General features: G+C 39.3%; 2 protein-coding genes across 8 annotated transcripts; one reads left to right on the forward strand and one right to left on the reverse strand.

Moving 5' to 3' along the window:
- Positions 1–2,404: 2,404 nt before the first annotated feature.
- Positions 2,405–18,781, reverse strand: DNAAF1 (dynein axonemal assembly factor 1). 5 transcript variants are annotated; one of them, XM_026102123.2, is made up of 14 exons: positions 18,551–18,781; positions 17,813–17,954; positions 17,280–17,417; positions 16,666–16,801; positions 13,965–14,056; positions 12,888–13,109; positions 11,990–12,156; positions 11,616–11,737; positions 10,896–11,110; positions 9,404–9,664; positions 8,659–8,768; positions 5,887–5,949; positions 3,361–3,739; positions 2,405–3,043 (listed from the first exon to the last, which is right to left on the reverse strand). In XM_026102123.2, exons 1-14 carry the CDS (start codon positions 18,731–18,733, stop codon positions 2,946–2,948), a joined length of 2,328 nt encoding a protein of 775 aa, XP_025957908.2. In that variant the 5' UTR covers positions 18,734–18,781; the 3' UTR covers positions 2,405–2,945. The 5 variants fall into 5 exon arrangements, with proteins under 5 accessions (XP_025957908.2, XP_025957907.2, XP_064375541.1 ...); XM_026102122.2 differs by having other exon boundaries at positions 18,424–18,686; XM_064519471.1 differs by lacking the exon at positions 17,280–17,417.
- Positions 18,717–26,106, forward strand: HSDL1 (hydroxysteroid dehydrogenase like 1). Of its 3 annotated transcripts, none has more exons than XM_064519475.1 (5): positions 18,717–18,807; positions 20,675–20,908; positions 21,632–22,077; positions 24,053–24,280; positions 25,192–26,106. In XM_064519475.1, the coding sequence occupies exons 1-5, from the start codon at positions 18,732–18,734 to the stop codon at positions 25,291–25,293; spliced, it is 1,086 nt and encodes a 361-aa protein (XP_064375545.1). In that variant the 5' UTR covers positions 18,717–18,731; the 3' UTR covers positions 25,294–26,106. The 3 variants fall into 3 exon arrangements, with proteins under 3 accessions (XP_064375545.1, XP_025957891.2, XP_025957892.1); XM_026102106.2 differs by having other exon boundaries at positions 18,765–19,094; XM_026102107.2 differs by having other exon boundaries at positions 18,765–19,052.
- The last annotated feature ends 479 nt before the right edge of the window (positions 26,107–26,585 follow it).

Raw genomic sequence — 26,585 nt, forward strand, 5'->3', positions numbered from 1 at the left:
ATTTGTTCTTAGTGTAATATGGGGCACCAAGACAGGCAGTAAAAGTTCGAGACTTGATGTGTTTGGTCAGTGGGTTTCCTCATTTTGCTGTGCAGCTACAGTTCACTCTTCTGCTCTCTTGGACTTAGCAGTATGGTATTGCAGGACTAAAAGCTAGAAATGGGTCAGAGATCTAAGTGTGTGGGTAATGGTCATGGATGAGGCAGGGACCCAGAGCCTACCCAACACGTAAGCAGTGACATGAGCACCCAGGGCAGGGGGACGGACTCCCTCCTGGAGCCCTGGCCACTCCTGCAGAAGAGAGCGGCTGCAATTCCTTCCCTGCCTTCTGGGTTTGATTTCTGGTATCACAAAGAAGCTGACCATGAGCACAGTTGACATGAAAGCAGCAGAACTGGTTTCACTGAACGTGTGCTACAGCACCATGGTAATGCCACACAAAGCCTGAGCAACATGTGCAGCTCCAGTGGATTATCTATATAGTCTGCCGGAAATGTCAGGCCTATGGAACTGACCCGGCAGCTGATTTTCACTAGGCCAAATTAGTTTGGAGACAGATTTGGGGGTTGTTTGATTGTTTTTTAAAGAAGGTAGGTACCTAACTTCATTTCTCTTAGGCTAGTCTCTCTTTCCACTCTACATTGTTTCACAGGCTCATGTCAAACTAACTTCATTTCTCTTAGGCTAGTCTCTCTTTCCACTCTACACTTAGTCTTAGAAAATGTTCAGTATAAGTCAGTTCTGCAACTGCAGCTTTCCTGCTCCATCAGAACCACGTTCCTGTTCTCCCCATGTGACCTGGCAATGAGTGTGGTTAGCACTGGTTGCAAGAGGTTCCATGTCCTCTGGGTGACGCCAGGCACAACTTCAGTCTGTGCTGACAGAGGTCTCCTAAGGTAAAAGCCCTAGAACTGAGGCCCCGTGTTGGAGGGGGCCTCGCTGCTAGTTGAAGGAAGTCAGACACCCAGCGCACTGGTCCTGCTGCCCAGGCAGTCAATGCAAAGGGCAACCACCCTTAGTGCAACTGCATCTCACACATGGTGACTTGATCACTGTGTTCAAGGTATGATGTACAATCCTCTGCGTATGCACAATATACAAATACACCTTGAAAGTGATATAGAAATAGCACAAAAAATATACAAGGCAAAGCCATTGAAGAAAGCCCTGATTACTTGGGTTTTTTTGTCAGAAAAGGGAAGCAGACAATTTTTAGGGCAGAGCTCACAAATTTTGTTGAAACCATTTGCAGCTCTGTAAAGAGAAGATTTTGGTAAAGATGCTTTAAGAAAAGCCTGTTCTCCTCAGGTGTTCACCTCTCCTCCTGCCCTTTCCTGGAGGCCAAAGATGTTACCAGCATGTTTCTACTGATGAAAGGCAGAAAACGTCTGGAGTTTAAATTGTGTGGTGTGTTCCCTGAGGCCTTTTCCAATTAGTTTGGTTTATGCTTAAAGACCACTTCTCTTACCACTATATGGTACCTACACCCAGCTGATTGGAAACAAATCTTTTTAACATTGTATAATAATTTTTTTAAATGTGCACCTCTACAAGGCCTGTTTCATTCTATTTATTACAGATTGCTAGAAATTTACAGAAATATGAAAAAGGGACTGCCCTTAACTTGGTTATGGTTTAATGAAGTAACCTAACACGTAGCCTCTACTCTTGATGTTGCCAGTTGTTGGTTATGTCATAAAAACAATGTCAGCCCTGAAGATGAGGCCGCCTCTTTTATGGTACACTTAAGCAGTATACAATTATTTTCTATCTTATTACCATAGCTACTTCTGTTGTGGGAAAATAAGAGCCGTTAATGAACTCAGTGTCCATTCATATGCCCAAGAATTAGCCCTGTCCTCAAACTCTTTCTTTTGTGGTGTCACAAAGGAAGCGCTGCTCGCCAGTGATCTCCACTTGCTTGAATTTTGTCCTGTTGTTCAGCAGGGGCAGAAGGAAGGGGGAAAAAACAAAAGGGAAGAGGACACAGCTCTGGAGTCACTGCTCCTGATGTCACATTTCACTTTGGCACAAGGCTACCATTCTCAAGTAAAAGAGAAGCTAATGAAAGAAGATTTCCTCTGGTCTGCTTTTTAATAGCAAAAGTGTCTTTCTGTCACTACTAACTGGCTATCTTCCCTTTATACTTGAAATACAGATCCTGACACGTGTATTACGAGGAAAAACTACAAACATGGCAGATGTAAGTATATGCTTCATCACAAATCTCCCTAAAAGGCAAACTCATGTTTTGCATGCATGGACACTATTTCTGCACCATTTTTGCAGAAACAATTGTTTATGAATATTAAATCCTTAAAATATTGTATTAAGAAGAAGCATTGTTACTGAACACTATCTTGTATGACATATTTGCGAGGGGTTGATACAAGTTAAAAATGTGTCAGGTTATAAACAGAATCTTTATTTAGTTCAGGTAACAGCAAAGAATAGGTAACACTATGCATCGAAACTATGTCAGTAATGAAATGAGAAGATAGAAACGTTTAAGTCATTTCTATAAGGATGCAAGGAAAAAGAAATCACATAACAGAGAGTGGAATTTAATCTTAAAACAGTAGTACCCCAATTTTCAAAGGTAGCGAACATTCCCAACTGCCTTAAAGAGCTTGGAACCTAGGGATTTTTAGCACCTTTGAAAGTAAGAGTGCAAGGCACTTGTTACCTGTAGGTTATGTAGGATTATGAACTTTCATGCTGACAAGACCAGAAGTTCTGCCTTGAAGGTCATATGCCGGAGGCTGCATCAGCCTATGTCTAACTGAAATCCTAACAGTCCTCATGTTAAAGGCAGTCTTCTTTTATATCATAAGAAGTGTTATGTCAGTTTTAACTAATGAATCCCTTCCTAAATTTGGAATTTGAGAATAACTGTATGCAGCCAGGCACTGTATTCCAAACGTGGTCTGTTTTTTCCAAAGCGATTAATCAAATCCACACTCACTGTCCTTGTCATCTTGAGGTTCACAAGGGCAGCTTCCACTTTCAGCCAGGCACTGTACTTCTCCATCACTGCTATTCCCTGTTAAAGCATGAAAGCAAAAGGCAAATGAAACTGAGTGGTAGTCGTTAATATTGAAAAAATAAATGTAGTGTCCATTTTTTTAAAATCATTTAAATGAAACTCAGCAAGAACTTCTGTGTACAAAACCAGAGAATAATATTTTAATTCTTAATCTATTAGAATTCCCACAGAAATAAGTGGAAGAGGTGACTGTTAATAAGATACTGGATTGAGAGTTCTGTTGACAAGGGCTGAACAAATCCTTAATTTTAGAGTGTATGTGCCACACCCCCCCCCTTTTTTTTTTTTTTGTGATCATATCACTGTAATCTTACCAGGGCAAGAAACTGTAATATTACTGTCCTCTTCCCATGGGCTTTTATCATCTGGCTGATCGAAGACTGACGACAATAGTAGACTATCCTTAGGTTCAGTGATAATCTCTTGTATCAAAGGTTTCAACACGTTTTCTTGTTTATCTTTGGTCTCCAAGTCCCTTTCTGAATTAGAAGGCTCTGTAAACAGGTCTTCAACGATGGGTCTTAAGATGTCCTTTTCACGGTCTTGATGTATCTTACGCAGGTTTGAAAAAATTGCTGTTGGAACCTCTTCTCCTACTGAATTCCCAAATGTGCTTTTACCATTTTCCTCTACTGCAGAATCACTCTCATCTGTTGTTTCAGAAATTATTTCAATCTTTGGGTGATATTCTTGCTGTAAAGATAGAAATTGCAATTGAAAATATAGTCTTCTAGATCCAAATATTAAAAGATGGGTAAGTATCTCCTGGAGTCAAGCAACAATCATCAGCTTTGATGTGCTGCTCTCCCAAAATGTATAGATGTGCCTCATATCCACGGTTCTACTTGTTTTGCTGATGAACCTTGGGTTAACTATTTGTCCGGTAGCAGCCATGAACCGCATAAGCTAATAACTAAAAATCATAAAAAAGAAGACGCATTTCAGCAATTCTTACTGTTGGAGCAATGTACCAAAATGAATACAACCAGTATGAAAAAGACAAAGCCACTCTAATTGTGAAGGCTAGATCAGAACCATTCCCTTTTCCCTTCGATTTACACCATACTGTGTTGTTTTTGATCCAACCTGAAAACAGATTTCTTTATATCAGATGGAATAAAAGCAAAAGCCCAGGATCCCAAAACCACATAATTAAAAACAAGTCACTGACAATGGGAAGAAGGTTCATGGGATCATATCTATTCTTTTACCTTCTTCAGAACGGAAATTTAATCTTGACTCCTCCACTGTTCAGGAGAGCACCTTAACTAAAAGGCTGCAGGAGTTCTGGGCTGGATTTCTGCTAATGAACCAATTGCATTTCATATAAAAGGGCTGGGTTTTGGTAGTAATGCTACAGGAACAGGCCTGAGAGGTCTACATTTCACCACCACTGCTGCTCACATGATTTTCTAGTGTTCCAGGATCTATCATAATGGATAGCAGGTCCTGGTCATGGTCTCGGGCAACCTGCTCTAGCTGACTCCATCTGAGCAGGGAGGTTGGACCAGTCATCTCCAGAAGTCCCTTCCAACCCCAACTATTCTGTGATTCTAGGATATATTGAGCCTTGCCAGTGCTGTTTTTCCAGACATGACTTACCAGATCCTATCCAAATAGAGAGACCTAAGTAATATCTTCATCTGACTTCAGTTAAGAACTGAACATCACTCAGCACATGAGAGTTGGTAACACCTGCTCCCTTTTTAATCATCTTTGTTCCCTGCCCTTTTTATTTCTCTTATCCTCTGTGTAATTAGAGGCTTTGTTAGCCAATATTTCTTATTTTGCAACACCATTGTGGGTCTGTGACCAAAAGGGCAAATAAAATCTATGCCTTACACATACTGAGTGTAGTAAACATTTAGAAATCTTGGATCAACTCGTAAAAACATATAGTGTATTAGCCTAGCTCCAGCAAGGTAAGTATGAGTAAATGCCAGCACTAGAATCACTGCAGTGCTTTTCATCTTTGCTGTTTTCTTCTGTTTCTCTTCTCTTCTGTTCCTGTTTGTCCTCTTTTATCTAGCAAATTTGATTAATTTGCTATTAGATTAATTACAGCACAGTATTAATGTGGGCATGATTCAATAGGGTTGGAACTGCCCTGTACCTGACTAGTCCAAAGTGGAGCCAAGGAATTTGGATTTATTTATGCTTTCAGTTGAAAAGTCCGATTTTATTTAGTAGTAGGCAATTTGTACAATCTATTCAGTTCATTACAACATACTAGTACTAGTACAGTATATTTTATTAGTAATCTTCATTAAAACACTATATGCTACTAGGAAATTGTAGGGGCAGACAGCGAGGGATCGGACAAGATAGAGTTAAGGAGCCAAAGGCCATGGGCTGAATTGACAGCAGTATGGGAGCATAGGGAGTAACTGCACAGAATGAGGGAGTGATGATGGGAACATGACCTTTGGGAAGGTATAACGTGGCACTTGCAAGGAGAATAGAAAATACTGTAAATGACTGTGGGAAAGTACCGATCCGGGCTAGAGCTTATATATAGGGCTTGCTTGCTTGAATAAAGTTGATTCTGATCCAGTACATCGGAGTCCGTGAATCAGACCGCCACAGGAAATTAATCTTATTTGATTGTTGCATTACTTTTAGTATTTCATTCTTCTATTTTTACAATGCAATAATATGAAAAAACAGATTAAAAGCACAAGTGAATAAAGATCTACTGAAACATCTGTTTTAGTTTATAAAAGCCTTAGCTGATCACATTTCTTGAAATAGCATTACACAACTTAGATTACCCTCATTTTGCAAGACATTTCTAAATGTCTTTAGAGAAGCATCATCACCGGAATTAAAAATAGTCTTACCTTTTGAACAAAGCTTTTCTCTTCTGGAGCATTTACATCTATATCTTCTAAATCAGGCAATTCCTGAAGACAATCACAAGATCATTTATCAGCGGGAAAGGCTAGCTCTAACCAGTAAAATACAACATCTCTAGCTCATTGGGAATTCTCTTCAGGATAAGAGGCCAAATATTTAGGAATACGTCAGTGTCACCCTCTCCAAGATGACAGTTTTCTCTGTTAAGTAGGTGTGGGAAAAGGAAAGTTCGTCCGTCTCCAGAAATGGAGGAAGGCAATAACCTTTTTTTCAGGCTGTATGCTCTTTTCTACTATACTGTGTGATTATGAACAAAAAGAAAGAGGGATAAATAGCAAGGCACTAAAAAGATTTTAAAAGGAAACACAGTTTATGTCTACTAGCAACCTTTAACCTATCCAACAGATTTAATCCCAACTGCAACCCATCTTATGGGTAAGAGCAAAGATGAAAACATGACCTCCAGCCTACTTGAAATAGTTTATCAGTAAATGCTGTTAATGCAATGAACAAGCCAATGCTTTACCGTGAATGCCGTGTAACTAAGAAATGGAAATTCAAACTTACTGACACTTGTTTTTCCTCAGACAAGTGCAATCATTTCAGCTTTCTGTTAGATATTGTCATCTAAGATAACTATCTGTTGCTGACACAAAAGCAAAAATACAGGACGAGAATACAAAATCACAAGTAGAATGTAATACTTTTTTGCCATACTTTAATGTAGGGCAATACTGGCAAAAGCATATCATTTAATAAGATATTTTTAGAGGCTACTGATTTTGTAGCAAGTTGGTTGGCATAGCAGCATCAGGAAGATCAAATTAGTTGTGTATAATCTGTACTGCTTTGCTTGGTGAAGATTGTTACAGAATCAAAATCAACAAATGAAATTTCTGTTTTCATAGACAGCTGTGGTTAGTGCAGCATGTCCCGAATTCATATAAAGCTATATACAATATGAAAAATGTACAAATTAAGACTTGAAGGCTAATGATAATGGGTGAATTTGATGTCAATAGAGAAGTGAAATAGCTGTTAGTCTTGTTCCAGTCAACAGGATGTGCTTGCAAATTAAACTGTACTTCTTAGTAAAAGTTAACCTGGTTTAGATACTTAGAATGTAATCCATATATTGCTAAGGAATATGCATAGATATTAGTTCTTGGCAAACAACTTCCAGTCAGCCCACAGGTGATGCACCTGTGGCTTGTTTCTGCTTGACTGAGGAATGTTGTAACAACTGCATGACAAATCCTTCTCCAGTCTTCTCACTACTATTACTACCGAGACAAGCTACAGAGTCCAGGATATGAATAAATACCACAGTGCTGCTCCAGCACATCTCACCACTGGCATTTTCACACTCATCCCCCAGTACGTCAATGCTAAGTATCTTCGGAAAAGCTGCACTAGCGTAAGTATTGGCGGTTGTTGCCAGAACCTCATTCCATTACTAAACAGAAATTGGAGAATGGAGTAGCAAGAACACCGAAATGTGTATCAGTACGTGATTTTTTTTTTCTGTAGAACTAGGATATTCATTCTCCTTATGCATCAAAAGGAACCTTATGCACATATGCTGAAGAGTTCCTTTTATACTATGCTAAAGTTTGTGCAAAGGAGCTTGCTATGGTGCCATATAACACCAAGAAAGAAATGGCACTGAATCTCCAAGATCTTCACATTGTGGGTACCTACAGTACTGCTATTTATTTAATGCTTTTATTTCAGACACTGAAAGATCTGCCTATAAAAACAGTACTGTATACACTTGTAATTGCTGTGAGATCCCACAGATTTTTCTCATTAATCCTATTGTTAAAAATAGCCAAACAGATGGATGCAGTAATGTGCACTATACTGAAGCAGTGAGTTGAGCCCTTAGATAACAGGATGGAAATTCTTCCTGGGAAGAACACAGAAAATAGTGTACAGTAGGGATTTGGTAAACAGTGGCTACGTAAGGGATGAAAGAATACATTAGGTGCTCTGGGAAACCATAAGCTCAGAAGTTTGCTGTTGGTAGTAGCATAATAATCTGATACCATCAGTTTAGCAGTAGTGTCAGAATATGTTGAACAGTTCTCCTTTGCAGTTAGATTTTATTTTTCAGTGATATTATCCATGTCTTCAGGGTGAAACATGTTTACATGTTTGCACCAGCAGATAGAAATATTAGATAGTAGAAGAGCATTTTAGAAATGTTAATTATTTATGATATACATGAATAATGCATATTCTGCTTCTTTCAGAAATACACCTAAAAGTTGTATTTTGTAAATTAATTATAATATGTAATATCACTAACATTTACAATGCTAAATAGCTATTTCTTCTTTATGTTTTGTGCAGTAGTTGACATTCTTAATTGTATATTTGATTGGGTTTTGCCTAATAGGATACATTTATCCACTAGATTGTTTTTATTGTGATTTGTATTCTTTAAATGAAAGCTCTTATTAACTTTTCCACAAAGAAATCACAAAGCTAAATGGTCAACTTCAGGTGATCTAAGGACAAAATCAACTTTGGAAGCAGTGGTATGTTTTTGGCATGCTATCTTGGAGAGAATGAGTAACACTACAACCTTCCTTCCCCCCCTTCCCCCTTTTCTTTCCTTTCACTTTTCCTGATAGAGCACCTTTCTTAGAAACCTGACCATACACTTTATTTAGCCAGAATGTTAGAGGAACGTATTTGGGAGCTGACAATATCCAGATCTGAACTTCTGAAAATCTGAATCTAATACGTACATCAAGATAAAGTTTCTCTGGTGTCTCCAGTTTGATTTGTTCTTTTTCGGCATATTCATCCACTTCGGGAACCATGGCCCTTTCAGGAGCCATCTTCTCTCCTGGTAAATCTGCAGAATAAGAAACACCTAGTCACAGAGAATTAACTGAATAGAAGACTTTGTATGTTGCAATGAGAGCACTGCAGAACCTAACTGCTGTGGACCCGATTAGTGTCACAGAATTCACAGCTGAATCCAGGACGTTGCCTTTCCATCATATTCTTGGTCTATCTTACATTGCATTGATTAGTATTTTCATTTTTAATAATGTATTCCATATATAAACAACAAAAAGCATTCTTCTACATATAAAGTCACAAAACCACCTCTTAACTGATGCCCAGCTTCTGATGCCCAGCTTCTGCTAGTGTAGACAGATCACAGAGTTTATGTGGGACCAAGGGAAGCCTGTGAGCTATGATCTCTCTCCTGTCCTGTCACTGAAACTAGCACATATGAGAAACAGTTCCACTTTTATAAAGCTGCAAGCTGGGCAACCCAGAGCTGTTTTCTTCATTGTATTTAAAGAATATTTTATCCAGAATTACTTTATTTTCAACTAGTCACAATGGAAATATAATAGGACATTCTTATCTACCAATCAGCTTTATTGAATCACAGCACCGGGGAGCTATGCTAAGACAGAGTTTGACTCATCATCTGCATTTCCTCAGTTTGGTGTGATTCTTCACTGTGTACATTACCGACTGTCTTCCTGTTGAAGTTTGAGCATTTGTACGAATTTGATTCTTGTGCATCTTCTTGAATTTTAGCAGGAATATTTCCAGGGGGGAAATCTGTGTGATCTTCTCTATCTGATAGCAGTGTTATTGCTTCATCACAAGCATCAAAACTTTCATTTACAGATTTCTCAGTCTTCTCTTGAGTTTCTGCCTCATCTGATAGATCTGATATCTCTGATGTATTAGAATTTCCATCACTGTCATCTGAATTTGCAGATGCTCCTACAGAAGAAGTTCTTTAAAATTACTGAGTTAACTTGCCAGTTCTCATTCTAGACAACCCAACTGTACTACGTGGTCTTCAAAGTTTGGCCTAAAATATACATCATAAGCCCTTGCTCTGCTTGAACAGCCATTCATGTCAACAGTCCTTACAAGATTGCAGCCATATTGTGGATTTTCCACCTCATAAAAATTCCCCAGCAAAAGCCTCATCTAGACAAAGCGCTAAAGTAAATAGTTGTCCAGCATCCATAATTAACTTTGAGCCATTCACTTTGAGAAGACACCCAAGTGTCTACATTTAAATATATGCTTGAGCATTTTGACGGATCAGTGACAACTGCTGAAGTTATACTCTCCTTTATGCAATCTACTAGCTCACTGAAGAAGTTTTACTTGTTATTCAATTACATTTCAGAGACTGTAAAACCACAAAATTTATCAAATAAACACTCCTCTGCACTGTACTCCCTTCTTATTTGGCTTCTGTCTTGTTGATCTTGAAACACACATACTGTTATGGAAAAGCTAGGCTGGGGACTATTACTGTTCATGAATTTATACCATCTTGAATAATGTTACAGGAGAATTTGTGGCATAAAAAGGGCAGTAAGTGAAGCAGAACCTTAAAGGCCTTCCTCATACTGCCTGTATTACCACTGCTGTGGATAGCCTCAAGTCATTACCTGTTACAGAAAGCAGCAGTGCAGAGGTACCTGGATGTGAACTGGCGAGGCAGTTATCACTGGGTCTCCCTAGAGCCCACGTGTACTCAAGCCAGTCCCAACCTGCATCTAGGGGAAATACTGCTCTTGGGGTGTCATTGCCTGTCTGCACCCTTGCATGCCTGCTGGGACTGTTATTCCCCTGGCCAGAGATGCAAGTCTTTTAGCCCTCGACCACATACAGATTTGGGTACCTGGCTTGTAGGATCAGGTTTGGTTGCTCTGGTGTAGAACACAAGGACTTGAAAAGCTGGGCCAGAAAGTGCTTAGTTGTTCTTTTGTTTTATCAGCAGTGAGAAAGGTGATGACTGTTTAAAAGCTTTTCAGGTTAACCTAAAAAGCATCAATATTAATAAAGTATCTAGTATGGGAAAAAAAGATTCTTAAGTATATTCCAAAAATTGCATCATTCTGCTTATGAACATTTGGAAATTCTTAATTAGTTTTAAATACTCAAACTGAAGCAGACACAAACACAACCTTTTCCCAAAGTACTAACAACAAACCTTCTAGGGTCTCTGTTACATCTCTGTTTTCACACTTCGCACTTGCATCTCTTTCTTCCATATACTTTCGTCTTTTCTTTTCCTCTGCTTTTCTCCTGATTCCTGCTAAAGCATTGACACTATCTTGGATTTTTTTTCTCTCTCTGGTTTCCCATTTTTCCCTTTCTGCTTTCTCAGCTTCAAGCCCTCCAATGGCCCAGGCTTCTGCACAGGCTCTAATGAAAACAAAAGCGCTCACTGTAGTGCAGCTTTAAAAGCTCACATTCGTAATGAAAGAGAAATTTAAAATATCTTGCAACAGAAAAAAAGGCAGATAGCATTGACAATCCCTTAAGCAACTGGGATGCCTATATCTTGCACGTGTAACTACACCAAAAAGAAGTGAAACTATTCAAATGCTAATGATTGCAAAAGCCGAGATCCATGAGAAGTGCTGATCTTGGCTCTGCTTTCCCAGATACCTGTTCAGTTTCAGTTGAGATTATGATTTGCCTCTGGTCTATGGACTTTGCATGAAACAATAATGTTCAAGAATTAATTTTCTTGCAAAAGAGGTGTGTTTTTTCTAGATATGTTAAATGCAGATCTCTGTAGTATAATACTACTGTACTCAAAATCACTCGCCCTCAATAAATTATAGCGGTTAGTCTTCCTTTGAAAATACTGATCATTAGCATCTGAGCTTTTTTACCACGTAAAGAAGATGTCTCTGTTTCTTACCTATCCTTTGGGAAAACTGGTCTGTCATCCAAGTATGTTAGCTGTTTTAGTCGAACAGTAAGTGTTTTTCTATAATTAGTAATTTTCTTTATCACTTGGTTTCCCATCAAATTAAGCACACACTACAGAAACAAACAAAAGAAATATTTTTTTAAAGTTGAATAGCAAAAAAACACCTATTTGGATATGCACTATCAGTTCAAATAAATAAATAAATACATAAATAAAATACCCGATCTACAATCACAGATGAAGCTGTTTTAGTAACTTTTGCTTTAGACCACAGACCTATCATGTACTGGACTACCTGATAAAACCATTTAATAGGATGTTCACTCATATACATGACAAACCCTCAGCTATACTCTGCTTACCAAATTAGGCATGGCCTCCAGAATAGGTATAGTATTTGGATCATCTAGGTGGTTGTGGGAAAGATCGAGAACACAAATACTTGGGCATTCTCGCAAGTGCTGTATGTCTTCCACTGTTTGTAATTTATTGTGAGCAATCTGCAGAGTGTGCAGGACTTTCAGACAAGCTGTCAGACAAGAACAGTACAATCAAAGGAAAGGTAAAAATCATTCCTTCACAAAGGATTTTCTGGAGAAAGCGGAAAATTGCATTTTTAACATCATTGTTTAATACTGAATTGTGGGGAGTTTTCTATAAATTTGTTGAATTCTGCCATATATACTTATTGGCTATTCCTCCAAAGCTGCTTTCTCCATCACTAGAAAAATGGTTGTTTTAGGATGGTTGGTCATTTTTAATTCAAGTTTCAAATTAGTCAGTTACACAAAAGCAAGAGTATCTTTTTCAAGTTACTGCTAAAGTACAGAAATGATGATATAGAGAAATTATTTTTTATTTTCTGCTGAAGATGGAATAAATCCTTTTGTAGACGTAAGAGATTTGGTGATCATGTCTGCAACTGCCAAAGGACATCCTAATTGTAAAGTAAATAGCGAAAAGTGGATTGTCAGCCTGTCTGCAACACAAGTAAGTACTGAGACAGTATTAAGAAGTGTAGAAAAACTACCTAATTGTTTGAGGTATCCATGTGTAAGCATCTTTTCCATTTTCTCCTCTGTTCAAATTGGAAAATACATAGGTTTGACTTCAATAGAAGCCTTGTGGACTTTAGTATGGGATACTGTGCAAAAATTTAACATGAGTAAAAAAATCCCTGGAAACTACTAACACTAACAACAGTCAAAGGTTAGGAAAATGGGTGCATTTTAAGCTAAATGTTGCACGAACAGTTCTTACAGAGATTCTCAATGGTCTTGATATAGTTGTTACTGATATTGAGGGAATCCAGCTTTTGTAAGGCTTCAAGGTTTTCAATTCTATTAATTAAATTGAGTTGCAAGTAGAGGCAACGCAACTCTGTCAGAGCCTCCAAATTCTCAATTTTTGTTAAGCCATTGCATTCCAGCCATAAACACTTCAATCCTGTATATTCTTCAAGATTTTCCAGGCGGTCAAACCCTGCAGAAAAAAAAAAGTCTTTAGATCAAATTGCATTGGCTGAAAATCAGTGTTTGGAAGAGTAATTCTCATTAAACCAGTGTTGCTGATGCATTCTGTGAGTGCGTTTGTATTCAAATTGATGGCAACATTTCCACCGATTTAATGATACAGTCCCTAGACCGTAACTGGAGAAAATGTATAGGTACCTGATCTGGCCTTTATCTCATGCAGTCCTTTAAAATAATATGTAATATATGTAGAGAAAATAGCAAAAACAAGACCAAACGTAGAAAGCAGGTGTAACACGTCCTATTTATTTATAACAATTTTAACAAGCTAACTATATCATTCAGAAAACTGCTCACAGACCACAAGACAATAATTCACATTCATTCTACCAACTTCTTTCTCCTTCATTAGTATTGGAGAACATGCATCATGTGTCTTTACTGTTTACTGCTTTCTTCCTGACCATTTTTATTTGGCAGTCCAAAAGTCCCAAAGCTGGAAAATAGTTTCTTTATACAAACACATTTAAAAAGGAAGAATAGGTATATTTTCCTCTAAATGCAATCCAGACCAGTATTTTAAGACACAGTTTATCAGTGGCTACTGCTTTGAAAAAAATGTCCCTTGATTCCTATTGATCCTTTGAATGATGCCACAAAGCAAATTGAACCTATAATCATTTCACTCTTCTACCTTTACATTGGCTCAGTTTGTCTCACAATTACATTATTATATGAAATTAAAGTATATTTCTATTTTGAAAGAATGTTTAGATACCTTACTTCAGTGAGCCATAAACTAGATTCTCTGCTAGAATGCTATTTAGAGTAATAAAGAGAATTAGTCTTCTTGTTTGCATCTTACCTTTATAATGTAAGTAAAGCGTATCATTTAAGGATGGGGTCAAGTATAATTTCTGCTGCTTACAGATGTCTCGCAGGATCTTTTTTGTCATTCTGAAATAATAATGGGAAGGAGAAACAAAATAAAAATATATTTCAGTGCACACTCTGAAATCTTTTTTTATTCAGATTTCAATACTACATAATTAATAGTTCTTTCATGCAAGAGAAATATCTACAGATTTCAAGACCATACTCAAACTATATAAGCAGTAGGTTTTCTTAGAGTGGCTTTCCATTTCTACCTGTTTGAAGTGTGTTACCAGGCTCTTCCTACTTCTGCTAAAAAAGGAGAGCAAGTGGGAAAGTAGGTAGGGAATTAGAGAGTTTATCTTCCTGGGTAACAGGAGAATGATCCTTTGATAGACTCTTGTTCCTTCCTCTCCTATTCCTTCCTACATTTCTTGCTGCTTTGGTGCAGGACCTTCAGTGGCACAGAAAACACCCAACATCTATGCAGAATTGGGATCTCAGACTAGAAAATCAATAGTTATCAACCTAACATTTTAATGAAACACTGACTCTGAAATATCACTCAGAGACACAGAATACAGAACTGTGGTAGGCTAGAAATGCCACAGTAGGAAAACAATACCTGTTCAATTATAACTGCTTAATATGCACCTCCACTCTTTTGAGGATTTATGCAAGTGAGAAGCCAGAAAAGGCTAGTCAGGGAAGCTGTGTGCTACAGACGTACAGCGCAGGGGCAGAGGACTCAGCAAGAGCCAGCGGGCAGAAAGCTACAGCGTGAAAGAGCAGAGGCTGCAAGGGCAAAGCACTTGGGCCAGCAGCCAACAGTGGCTGAAGCAGGCCAGAGAGGCTGGAAGTTGCAGATGGCAGTGAGCTAGACAGCAAAACCCAAAGTGGCGAACAAATATCCAGGTGGCCTGGGAACTGTTGAGACATAAATGAGTGATAGTGGAGAGCAGCTGATGAGATGACTTACACAGCTATCTGGGACCCTGCGCTAGAGAGCACTGGACTGACAGTTGGATGGGCCTAGTTCCTTAGCACAGGCTTTGCAAAGAATGACAGGACACTGTTTTGGGAGGCCAGTATCCAGAACTTAGGAACAGTTTCCAGACTTAAACTTTTGTAACATTATAGAAGGAAACTTGGGAAGCCATCAGGAAAATAACTAGCAAAAATATTTTAAAGCAGAAAATACCTGTTTCTTCCTGTTTAGGAAGATTAGATCCTGTCCTAAATAAATCTTCAATTACCTATCCTTCACTTAAAGAAATATTGCAACAGTACAATGTTATATAACCCCAAATTATTTTCTGCTTTTAAACCCAGTGTTAGCAGACTAAACTACACATTTGTGGTCATGGGTATTTGTAGGACTAAGGCTTATAACAGTAAGATTTTCTTGGCAGGAAGATATTTTCAAAGTAACAAGAAACTTGAATAAAGACAGTGAAGTTAAACCTTTATTAAAGAATTTTCTTTTAGATATATTTACTTACTACACTGAAAATCTCAATAGTGTTGAAGAACAAAACTCTGATACAGAGGCAATTTAAAATATAATTGTCAGCTTGTAACTGTCCTATAAGCTAAACATGTCTGAAATAAATTTTTGAAGGAATGAAGGATTTTTAAACTTCGAGCAAAATCTTTAAATATGTACTCTTTCTGCTTGCAGTATATTTTACTGTGCTATTTACAATAGCATTTAATCGAATTATTAGCATCCTCAGGCAATTTACAGGATCATAATAAAATGTGTTCCTTAAAAATATTAATTATTTTTCATGCAGTTGTTGCTCCCTGCCTTCAATTTTCTTAAGAATTTAATTCTAAGTGTGCTAGCCTGATTAACCCAGGATAATGAGGTTTTCTATGTACATACAGTCCAATCTACCACCTGATAAGTCAGTGAAGGTCTTTCCATTGACTTTAAAGGACTGTAAATGTCTCTAATAGAATGGGCATGTTAAAACTAGCAGCAACACAAGCTTTCTTTGGGAAGCTTTGCTAGCATGTATGAGCAGCTACAGGAATGGATGATAAATCTTCATTGTTCTGTAAATATTATTTAATAGCTAACCCACATGACCAGACTTTCAAGAAAGTTACAAAATAGTACTAAATATGTTTTTTAATTTTATTGCAGGCAAATGTGCTTACTTGGAGTTAACATGAGAATAATCCGATTTCAGCTACTAACGAACAGCCATCACAATTTTTAACAGTCTATGCAGGTTTAGGCTGGACCTAAACTATAGCCAGAGCTTACAATGAAGTTATAGCTCACTGTTGACCATCTGAAGTACCTCTGGCTTTTTTCTGCTAAAAATTATGTTGTCACCTATAAAATTTACATTGAGATGAATTAATACAATGCACCAGCCGAACTAACACTGAGAAATGGTCATATCTACCAGCAAAAGACTCCTGCAAGAATTTTTACAATTTTCTCGGAATCCATCAAATAAACTACATAATGTATTTAAAGGGTAGTGTGCTACTGTGGTCATAAAAAAACATCATGAATGCCAGAAATATCAAGGACAATTCCTGATTTGTCGATTAGTGTCATGTTTATCTTCAAAATCATTTTTCTGAGTTAAGGCTAACACGCAGAATAGTGAAGTTCCCATTGACTTCAGTGATGCCTGGATTTAAATAAACAACATCAATAACCAATAAATTACCTTACGCAGCCCTCATTTTCTTCTGTCTTTTGATTGAATGAGCTGGTTACTGATTTGTGATTACCATCTGGTTTTTGTTCATTCTGTTGATTTGTTCTGGACATACAGCTGACAGCTTTCTCTTCAGTTTTAACATCTTTGTTGTAAGTAAGAAAAAATGTTGCAGTTTAACAGCATGAATGGGTAAAAGTGTCATGTTCTCAATTGAAAGCAATATCAAAGAGCACTTGAATGTACTTTTCAAGAAAAAAGTGTTCTAACCAAGATTTTTGCTGACATTTCTATTGAAAGGAAACTTTACTTTTTAAGAAGGCAAATGTACTAAAATAAGATAAACTACTGACATATTGCATTTCTTGTTTAGTTCTGCAAGTCAACTCTGAGAGGTAGTATCCATTCATCTTAAGAAGGATTATTATAATATACAGCGAGAAAAGGGTACCAGCATCAAAGTTCTTACAGTCTTAGACATTTTTTATACTTTACATTTAATTACTGATAAGTTGAGGTTAACGACTGCTAACTTTGCATGTAAAGAGACTAGAGTAATGGCTTATCTGAATCATGTCAAGCATTGCAGCTCTTTGTTAGTCTTAGCTCTTCTACAAGTTTACCATTTTGCACTCTTAAGGTGTCTCCAGTGCTATACTTGTTCAAAATGTCTTTAGGCTGCTTTTGATTAATTACATGTTCAATAATCTTCTCTTCAGATTCTTTCTCTGCACCTTCTAGTTGTACTTGCAGTTCTGACACTTAAAAAGAGACAGTGCAAACAAGATGATTGGACCAGACCATTTAAAAATGATCATAATTAAAACATTTAGAGTACAGGTTAGCTGTATGATTGCAACATAAAAAAGGTATCCCAGGAGAGCAGAGCAGAGCAGAGCAGAGCAGAGCAGAGGAGAGGAGAGGAGAGGGAAAAAAAGGCAAAAGAAGGTAGCTAACTGTGGTAAGTCTCAGTTATGGCAAGCTTTTCACTGACTTCAGTGGGAGAAAGAATAAACTCCTATTGCATCCAGATGGGTAACAACAGGCTTGAATTCCAGCTCTTACATTGGTAAAGTAACTAAAGAATATGTACACAAAAATTAAATTGTGAAATGTTCACTAAATTGACCCTAGTGAGCCAACTGGAGGAGCTTGCCTGTTTCTCCAGAATTGTCTTCATTTTCTGTTTGGGTAGCTTCATTTCTGGTGCCGTTCGGGGACTTTCCTGATGCCTCTCGCCCAGGAACCTCCCCTCTGAGGCCTCCATCCGGGGCTCCACATTGCGGCTGCATTTCAAGCTACGTGATTTAGACAAACATCAGTCAAGTCAGTATTTGACGTACAATCCAACCTCCAGACAAAATGTCTAAATGCATCAGAAGGAACAGCCATTACAGACAAAAAAGATTAGTGTTGGTAAATGAGGAAGCCTGTGGGGAGCTAGGAGGCTGGGGCTAGTCATCACAGAGACCCTGAGAGTCAGGGAGAGGGAATCTTAAACCTGTTATGTATCTCACTCATAAGGGAAAGGGGCCACAGCAGAGAAACTCTGCAAAATAGACCAAGTTCCTTTTTTTCTTCGAAAGGCAGCCAGAAGAGGCAGCTACGCTGCTCCCTCATGGCACAGCCTGCTGCAGGGCATCACCTGCGTCCTGTCCCGCTGTCACTAGAAGGAAAGGAGAGCTGCCAGGAGGAGCTTTATTCTCCTAACACGGTAAAGAATCGGGATGCTTTTATGCTTCTCCCTTACGGTTTCTTTGGTTTTACCTGCGAGCTCTTTAGAAAAGCCCCAGGTCCCACAACGCAGAGCAAACGCGCTCCGGGTGTGACCAAGCGCGGCGCCCCGATCGGCGCTGGGGCAGGGGCTCGGCCGAGCCGACGGCGCGGTGCCAACCTGGGCCCGGCTGCGCGGGAACCGGGGGCGCTTCTGCTCTTCCCCAGGCAGTGACAGACGTAAAACGCGGAGGAGGGAGACGCGCGGCGAGGCGGACAGCGCCCGGCGGAGAGGCCCCCGAGGCCAGCGGCGCCGCTCCCCGCGCACCCGCCGCCAACCGCCGCCAACCGCCGCCGTCGCCATGGCGACGCCGCGCGCCGGCCCACAACCCCCCGCGGCCGCTCTCGCGGCAGCTCCGCGCGGAGGCGGTGGCGCAGGTAGGGCGGGCGGTGTGGGCGGCGCCGCGTCCTGCCGCCGGGAAAACGCGCCTCAGGGAGCTGGGAAGCGGCTCGACCTCGCCCGGCCCGGCCCGGCCCGGCCCGGCCCTGTCCCGGGGCTGCTGAGCGCGGGCAGGAGCCGCCTCGCCGGGCGGGCGCATTAGCGGCGCGCGCCCGGCGGCCGTTAGCAGCCGTGCGAATGGCGGTGTTGGCGGCCCTGCGTGCGCCCGGCCGCGCTGGATGAGGTGGGTCGCATCCCCGTGAAGTGACATGTCTCCTGTACCACAGTGCGTTTGCTCGAAAGGGGACGGTGGCTGCTTCTTGCGGGGGGGGTGTTGAGCCGCAGTCCTCACCTGGCGGCGCTGCACAGCCTCTCTGGGGCTCTTAGGCGTTGGAGCCCAGACAGGTTTTGACAGGCTCATGCGGAGGGTGTTATTTTCTTTTGACCTTGACTTGTTTGTTTTTAGCTTGACATGAGGTATCAGTTGACTTGGTGATAGGAATCCCTCCTTGACATGTATTAGAAACAAGACTCGTCCATGTTTTAGGCTTATAATTTCTTTAGAGCAAAGTGTACCCAAGTAAAAAATGTGGTATTTCCTTGATTTCTTAAGTTATATTTATATTTCAGTGTCCAGCGAATTCAGTTTTCCTCATGCAAGCTTTGTCATACTTCAGTAATATCCAGAGGATTTGAACCCGTCTCTTTTTCTTCCTAGTTATCCAGGAGCTCCCCCCTCCCTGAAAATACTGGTGGTTGATTCCTGAAATGTTGAAGTGCATTCTTTCTTCCCCCCACCTGCTTTGTGGAAAATGTGCTGTTTACATGGAAGCTGTGAAGTCGCTGGGGCACATACATGCTCGCCACTTCAGATGTGTTGTGTGGTGGTGCAGGCTCTTACTTTTTTTTTGTCTTGTAAAATGTGATTGCTTTGCAGGGCTGAGAAGGTGGATGCTGTTGCCAGAAGTAGTAAAATTAAAAAGATACTGTCTGTAGCCCAGTGCAGTGATAACCTTTTTTTTGTGCAATTGAAGTTTCATGATTAGTGCTTTTTTATTTAAAGGAAACAGTTTCAGGAACAGTATGGGTATGCCTGCAATATCTAAGTGCATGCTAACAATATACTGAGTGTTATATCCTCTCTTAAATATTTGCATTTCTGGGATAAAATGTGGCATGTATTTTGTTCTACTGTCAAGAACCCTGCTCAGTAGCTTAGGAGAGAGACTTATTGATTTGAAGCCAAAGGAGACATATGTAGGGCAAAACAGGAGGATGAAAGTTGCAGTTTTGGTAGGAATAAGTTGTTCTCCTTTACAAAAAGTATAATGCTGTCAAGATATTTAATGACCAGTAGCTAGTGAGACTTTAGTTGTTGTTGAAGTTTTTTTGCCTAAAGTGCCAGTGTGCCATATTATATTGGTAAAACTGGCATTTTGTAGCTTCTCATGTTCTATTATTTTTAATTAAGTTCATCCTCCCTGGAGCACAGCTTATGACTGCACCTGCATTTATATCTGTATGATTTTAGCCTTGGGAAAGGAGTAGGTCTTTCAAACATATCTATCCTATTGTGCAATATAGATTTGTATATTTTAGCACTGCACACTTAGCTCAAACATACACCATTTCTAAGAGATAATGAAAATGCTAATTGGAGATAATCCAGACTTTAGAAGGTTGACTGAATATACCTTGTGTGTTTTTTTTCCACCCAGATGGTACTATACATTTGTGGACAGATTGTAACATATGCTGAATCTCAAAGGTTATTTGTTTTGTAATCAGTATGAAAAGTTGATCTGGTTGAAAAGGAGATTGTAATTGCCTGCTTCTTCCCTTACCTTCCTCCCCTCTTCTTTTTAGGCTTCTGGATTGCCATGGCTGCGGTGGATCGTTTTTCCCTCTTGTACAGAGAGATTGGTCGTGCCTGCGATTTTTACATCGAGGCCCTGGTTATAGCTGGAGCTTGGTATACAGCCACCAAGTGCATCAGTTTTGCTGTTAAGACTTACAGTCTACTCAGGTTGCATTTCCTTCCAAAGCTGGTTGGCAAGATCGATCTTGTCAAACAGTATGGGAGATGGGCTGTAGTCACTGGTAAGCAATTGAAGCAGTATATTTGCTTATGTTTATATAATACATATCTTCAAGGAAGAGTTAACCTCACCTCTGAAATGGGTTATTAATCGCTCTTCCCTACCAACCATGCATAAAGAAGCCTCTTACCAGAATTTGGAAGTACTGTAAAACTTGCTATCTTACTTTGCTAGGTAAGCTTTATGTCACAAGCTGGGGTCTGTGTGAACTTAGGCTGCAGCTGTAGAATGAATACAATTTAATTTGAACAACTGTCACTACTTGAGCACTCAGAAGACAGGTAAGCTCACTGTGATGACTGTCTGCTGAGGAAGAATTACAAAGCAACTTTTCCGTAAAATTGTAAGGTATACCCCAAACATACACAAGCAAGCATGAGAATACATAAACAAAGGTACACAGAGATGCAGCTGGGAGCACTGTGGCATTTATACAGGTGTTCAAGTCTTTGAACAGCATTTAGGTCATGCATCTCTGACATCCTCCACTTTCATTAAGGTTCTACTGTAAGCTCTCTGCTGTTGTCACTGATAAGATTAAACTCTTACGAGGTGGGGCTGCAAAAGTTTGCTGCTGACAGCAGTGTCTTTAGTGTCGTGGTTTTGAGATCAGTGTATTCAGTGTGGTGTCACCTTCAGAGGAAGGAATAAAACTATGATTAAAGGAACTGTAGAAACAAGACTGGGCTTGCTCTAATCTTCACATTGCTATTTTCTGTTGTAGGTAGCACAGATGGTATTGGGAAAGCATATGCTGAAGAGCTGGCAAGGCGAGGTGTCAACATTATCTTAATCAGCCGAAACAAGGAGAAGCTAGAGGCTGTATCTCGAAGCATAGCTGAAACCTATAAAGTGGAAACAGATTTCATAGTAGCTGACTTCAGCAAGGGGCGTGAGGCTTACCTACCCATTAAGGAGGCCCTGAAAGACAGAGAAATTGGAATTTTGGTGAATAATGTAGGAGTATGTTATTCCTACCCGGACTACTTTACCAACCTGTCTGAGGATCTGCTGTGGGAAATAATGAATGTAAATATTGCTTCTGCCAGCATGATGGTGCATATTGTGCTGCCAGGTATGGTAGAGAAGAAGAAGGGTGCAATTGTGAATGTGTCTTCTACAGCCTGTTGTCAACCCATACCGATGTTGACAGTATATGGAGCCTCTAAAGTAAGTTGGGGTGTGATGTTTAATGGTACGTGCTGAAGTAGAAGCTGCGGGTTTGGTGGATCTTTTTTTTTCCCTTCCCTAAAACATGTTCAGTGAGGATATCAAAATAATTGAAACTTTTCTAGGGACTTGCCCAAATGTCAGAGGTGAATATTACATGTATTATGCAGGCAGTACACTGCTTTTTTGCAGTAACACTGGGTTTTGGAACCAAGCCTGTACTATATGGATTACATATTAACTGTGGCATGATGGTAGTTCTAGGAGAAATGTCACCTTCCTCAGGAATGATACATGAACTAAAGTAGCAGTTCTATGATTCATTGAAAGGATCAGGGATTTCTTATCTCCCCCATCTGAGCTGTGCAGAGATGTCTCAAGGTACTTACAAGTTAGTATTTGGTAGCAAGAGGGGCTACACTTGCAGTTCAGCAGTTCAGCCACCATTGTGACAAGTGCTGCAAAAAGGCAGCTTCATCTTTGAGATTAGCAGCAGTCAAGGCACGTTAGGTGTGGCAAAGGCTTCTGACTTCATTGCCTGCACCGTATTTAGAAAGTAGTGAAAAGGACTTTTTCCCCATAATTATTCTTCCTGAAGAGAGTCAGTTAGTAGTGAATAGGATGGGACAGTTGGATGATGCTGGAAGTGTGTGTGTGTGTGTGGATGCAGACTCATGCTGGATGATTTGCTACTGAATGCTCAAAAGCGGCTGAGGTTGTATAAATAGTTGCTTCTAGCTGTTGGTTGCTGCCCTTAGAGCCTTGCCTCTGGGTTGGTTCTTGTGAGCACTTCCTTTTGCCTGAAGTGAAAGGAACTGTATTACCCCAAAGTGTAACGCCTTGCAGATTCTTTTCAGTGTTGAAACTGGCTTAAAAAGAATCCTGTCTCTCTGCAGAGCATCTCTCTTGGTTATGCAAAGTGCATGTAGAACTGCACTCTTAAACCACATCAGTTAAGCGGCCTGAATGAAAAAGAACAAAACAATCCAAAGCCTGCTAAAATTTCTTACTTTTGCTGGCATCATTAATCTGAATCCCAGATCAGCAGGCTGGTTTAAAGCATGACCTCTCAACAGTTATGTTGGCATAGAAGCGGCAACAAGCGCTATAGCATCCTAAGCTTCCTTGTGGGCTAATAGTGTAAAGTGTTTGAAGTGATTCATTTGTGCTTCTTTCTATTGAGTCTTGTTCTTTTTTTGCCTAAAGCAGGTGTAAGAGCACTTGTAACAGATGCCCTCCTAACTGTTTACTGGGAGTAGTGGCTTTCAGGGGGCAGAAACCTCTTCCACTTGCAACCTGGGTCTAGAATGCTGTCTCCCTTTGGCCTCACTGGTCACATGGCACGGAAGCAGCTTCAGCGTGGCATCAGTGTTGCTGTCTTGATAAGACTGGGTCATGCTCATTTTTCAGTCTGTTTGATTCTTACAATCCAAGTTACCAGCTTGTGCTTTTTGATGTTGTTCTGTAAAAGTAAAATGAGCTAAAGAAGATATAAGCATACACACAAGCAAATACATGTTTAATTTTGCTCAAGAGAGTCCCAGCAAGTAATTAATCTAGCTTCTGAGAAAGATCATTTGAATATGAAATTCACTCACAAAATGTTTTAAAGAATCGGACTTTATTTTGTCCTTTTGACAGCGGTATGCATAGTTAGCCTTGGGGCGCTCCCTATAGTGCCTCCACTCTAAACAAGCCGTTTGTTTTAATTTTAAGCAGAAATTGTCAGATGTTTGTTGAACTCACATCAGAGAGGTAAGCTGTCACTTTCTCCTTGCAAGTTAGTGCAGTGTTGCAAGTTTCTGACAAACAAATATCAATAAATAGAAATGCTGTAGAAATGTATTTTTTTTTTTTTAGCTAATGCATAAAGTATGCTAAAACTTTCCTATAGTTTTAATAAAACTCTACACCGAGACTTAACTGTCATAAGCACAAAATTGAGACACCTCTTCTTCTGCTTTTGTTTTCCTAGAGCTACTTGGACTACTTCAGTAGAGCGCTACATTATGAGTATGCCCCGAAAGGAATCTTCATTCAGAGCTTAATTCCATTCATAATTTCTACAAAAATGGTACCGCAAGGTACCATTTTATCAAAAAGATCTTTCCTTTTTCCTTCTGCTGAAGAATATGCAAGTCAAGCTGTTTCTACTCTTGGGTTATCCATAAGGACTCCTGGTTACTGGAAGCATGCAATACAGGTAAGAGAATTCACTAAACTCTTTTATGTTAGCCAGTAGAAGTAAGGAAGCTATTTACTTTCTTAGAAGTCAAAACAGAAACTATGCAAGTATTCTGAAAAAGTACAGTACATAGCAAAGGACTTAAAGGCATTGCCCCATGTTTTCTCACTAATTCTGCTTTAGTTAATTATGCTTGGACGTACTGCTTTCTAAGATGAGATAGAGAATCTGATTTCTACTTGAATGCTCAGCAGAAGTAGGAAAGAACTTTTTATTCAAAAGCACACAGTAGCTCATTTTATTTGGTAATGCTGCTGATGGGGCCCGCATTTTACTGTGTATTTTTGAATAAAAGTTGCTTTTTGTTGAATCTTAACTTATAGGAAGTATTTCTGGGGAGGAGGGCAGGGAGGATGGAATAATAGCAGGGGAAAAAAAAAAACCCACTTTTTTTAATCCTAAACTGCCTGAAGGTAGGTCCACTGTGTTACATTTTCACTTTTGGGGCGGACTGTGGGCCCTAACATTATTTTATAAACACTGGTGACACCTACCTATTAGGCAGAGTAGAAGGAACTAAAATTGGGGATTGGTCTAAATGAGGACAGAAAGCAGGAAAGATCTTGGCAAGATGTGGGAATTAAAGGAAGTAGATAGCATTCCTTTTTGCAAACTTGAACCAACCATTGTAGGGTTTATTTGCAGAAGCTAACCATGCTACTGTGTACCCTACTTCTAAAATGACTAAATATATTTAGTTTCAGGGGTTTGAATTTACGGTTTAGTTGCTGATGTTCAAATACATATTGTTGTGCTTTAGTGGTAATTTGATAAATTGCTTGTTTGTTTTAATCAAATAGATACTGATCTCCCTCCCTCCCTCCCTTTCCTCTTTCTCTCTTCCCTTGTCTCCCTGCCTCTCTCCACAGGTGACATTGCTTGAACACATACCTGAGTGGATCTGGGCATGGGGTATAGAGTATGTCTGCAGAATTGTACGCAAGAAAGCTTTAACAAGCAAACTGAAATAAGAATATCCAGAGGTTCAGTGTAAATGAGTACAGTATTCTGATCTGAGTGTTGGAAGAATGTTTAGAGTATCCTGAATTTACTCTGATTTATCCATACTCTGCTAAACAAACTGTGTGTAACCTAGACATCAGAAGACTGCATTCTGTCTATATCTTTGTATTGAATAGCTCCTGTTTTCATTGAGGACAAACAGCTGATCTTGTTGAGATTAATCTTGGTTCACTCTGTCATGTAATTGGGCAGGAACAGGTAGAGTTTTAATTCTGATAGTGAATGACTGGTTCTTGCATAGTGCTAAATGATTTCAACTTAAGTCAACAGGATTCAAGAACTCTCCAAATCCTGCAGAAATGGGCCCAAGAGAGATCCAAAATCATGCTGTTTAAAAAGACAATCCCAGTCAACTAAGAAGTTTCTATAACATGCAGTTTTGTGTAACTTCTCTGGTCTTCTAACTGCAAATGTTTATATGCTTTAAGTATAAAATCTTTTTGCTTTTGAATGGTGTTCTCAAAATTAAGGTATATGGAAAGTAATATTGTTTTGAAAGTTGTTTAAATGATTGAAAAGGTCTCACGGAGCAACTTGAAGCAATGTAAAGCAATTTGAAGATATGCTTGTTTGCTTCCCTATTCCACGTGTGAATGCTCTTGATCATGCTTTAAATATTCCTTCACCAATCTGAAATATGTCAGAAGAATTGAATAAAGAATGTGGAAACAGATTAGCTGAAGAAAAATAACAAATTTAATCTTTTGGTTTAAATACACTGATTGTCTCTCCTAAGAGAATAAAAAAGTTATTAAAGTTTTGCTGCTTGATTATTTTGATGCTTTTGTATATAGATAAATATTTTTTAATATAATATCTTATATAAAATATTATGTCTATATATCTTCATATAGATATATTTATGTGTATGTATCTGACCTCTTCTAGTGGAGATCATCTGATATCATATATTGTTAGTATTTGTTGCAGACTAAATCTTTGAAAGTCAAATAAGCTCTTTTCTGTGTATTTGTAATTACTGTCTGAAAGAAGGATATGCCTTAAATATTCTTCATCCATTTGTATTTTATCAGGGAATCATTAGCACTGCTCCAGTACTATTATACTGAAATATCAAAACCGTGAAATAATTATGCAGTTATTCTATCCATAGCCACGTGAATTTAAGTATCTACCCCTTAAACGCTGTCACTGTCATGAAATACAGCACCATAATGTGAGATGGGTCAGTAAACTGCTCTACCTTGTTCATTGAAATATCTACACCAAGGACTTAATT

The sequence above is a fragment of the Dromaius novaehollandiae genome, chromosome 13, assembly GCF_036370855.1.
Source record: "Dromaius novaehollandiae isolate bDroNov1 chromosome 13, bDroNov1.hap1, whole genome shotgun sequence".
NCBI classification, from domain to species: domain Eukaryota; kingdom Metazoa; phylum Chordata; class Aves; order Casuariiformes; family Dromaiidae; genus Dromaius; species Dromaius novaehollandiae.